The sequence below is a fragment of the Priapulus caudatus genome, unplaced genomic scaffold (genome assembly GCF_000485595.1).
Source record: "Priapulus caudatus unplaced genomic scaffold, Priapulus_caudatus-5.0.1 Scaffold1137, whole genome shotgun sequence".
Classification (NCBI taxonomy): Eukaryota; Metazoa; Priapulida; class Priapulimorpha; order Priapulimorphida; family Priapulidae; genus Priapulus; species Priapulus caudatus.
In genome coordinates, this window is record NW_014578198.1 from 41,522 (window position 1) to 42,288 (window position 767).

General features: G+C 40.5%; 1 protein-coding gene across 1 annotated transcript in view; it reads right to left on the bottom strand.

Annotated features, from left to right (window-relative positions):
- Window positions 1-381: 381 nt before the first annotated feature.
- LOC106815522 (general transcription factor II-I repeat domain-containing protein 2-like) overlaps window positions 382-767 on the bottom strand; it is a gene marked incomplete at its 5' end in the record, with an annotated part of 5,794 nt that continues 5,408 nt past the window's right edge. Inside the window, 1 exon segment of the mRNA XM_014819987.1 lies at window positions 382-766. Coding sequence (XP_014675473.1) covers window positions 513-766 — 254 coding nt within the window. The 3' untranslated portion in view covers window positions 382-512.

Below are 767 nucleotides of genomic sequence, written 5' to 3' on the forward strand. Positions count from 1 at the left end.
ACCATTCGAGATTTCACACGAGATTTCACTGCGAATCGGCGGGACCTGGTCAACTAACGCTTTTGCTCTTATAAATACTAATATTATTGCCTAGCCAGTGCCCGGGAAACTTTTCATTCGCGGGCCAAAATGTAGATTTTTTGAACGCTCGGGGCCAGAAATGCGAAAAAAAAAAACACAATTTATTGAAAATCCCTAAAACAACCACATGACAGGGCTAAAATCACTGTATTTCACGTATAACTGTACAATCCTGTCATGGGAAGGATGGAACTGCTTCTTCTGATTCATAATAGCAACATGTTGTGGTTTCATCCGCGAGGAAGCGATTCTCAGAGTGTTTTCCAAATGTTCATCTGAAATAGAGTTTCTGTCCTTCGATTTTGAATACTTCAACTTGGAAAAGAATTGCTCACAGAGATAAGTGCTGCCGAACAGCGTCACTGTTTTCATTGCATGATGAAGAAGGTTCGGAAAAGATTCATCAGAGACACAGTCTTTGTAGAACTCGACTAGTGTTTTGACAAGAATTGTGCCTTCAAATCCATGTTGTTCTGCAGATCAATTAATTCTAACTGCAGATTCGTGGGAGCTGTCACTGGATCAACAGAAAAAGGCATTGAGAAGATCTTGAAGTCATTTTCGTTTGCACGAAACTCTTGAAAACGCCGAGAAAACTCTGCTGTGAGTTTTTCGATTTCAGTGGAGTATCTTCCTCCTTCTGGCTTCAATTCTTTCTGACTTTTCAGACAAGGGAAATGATCGAC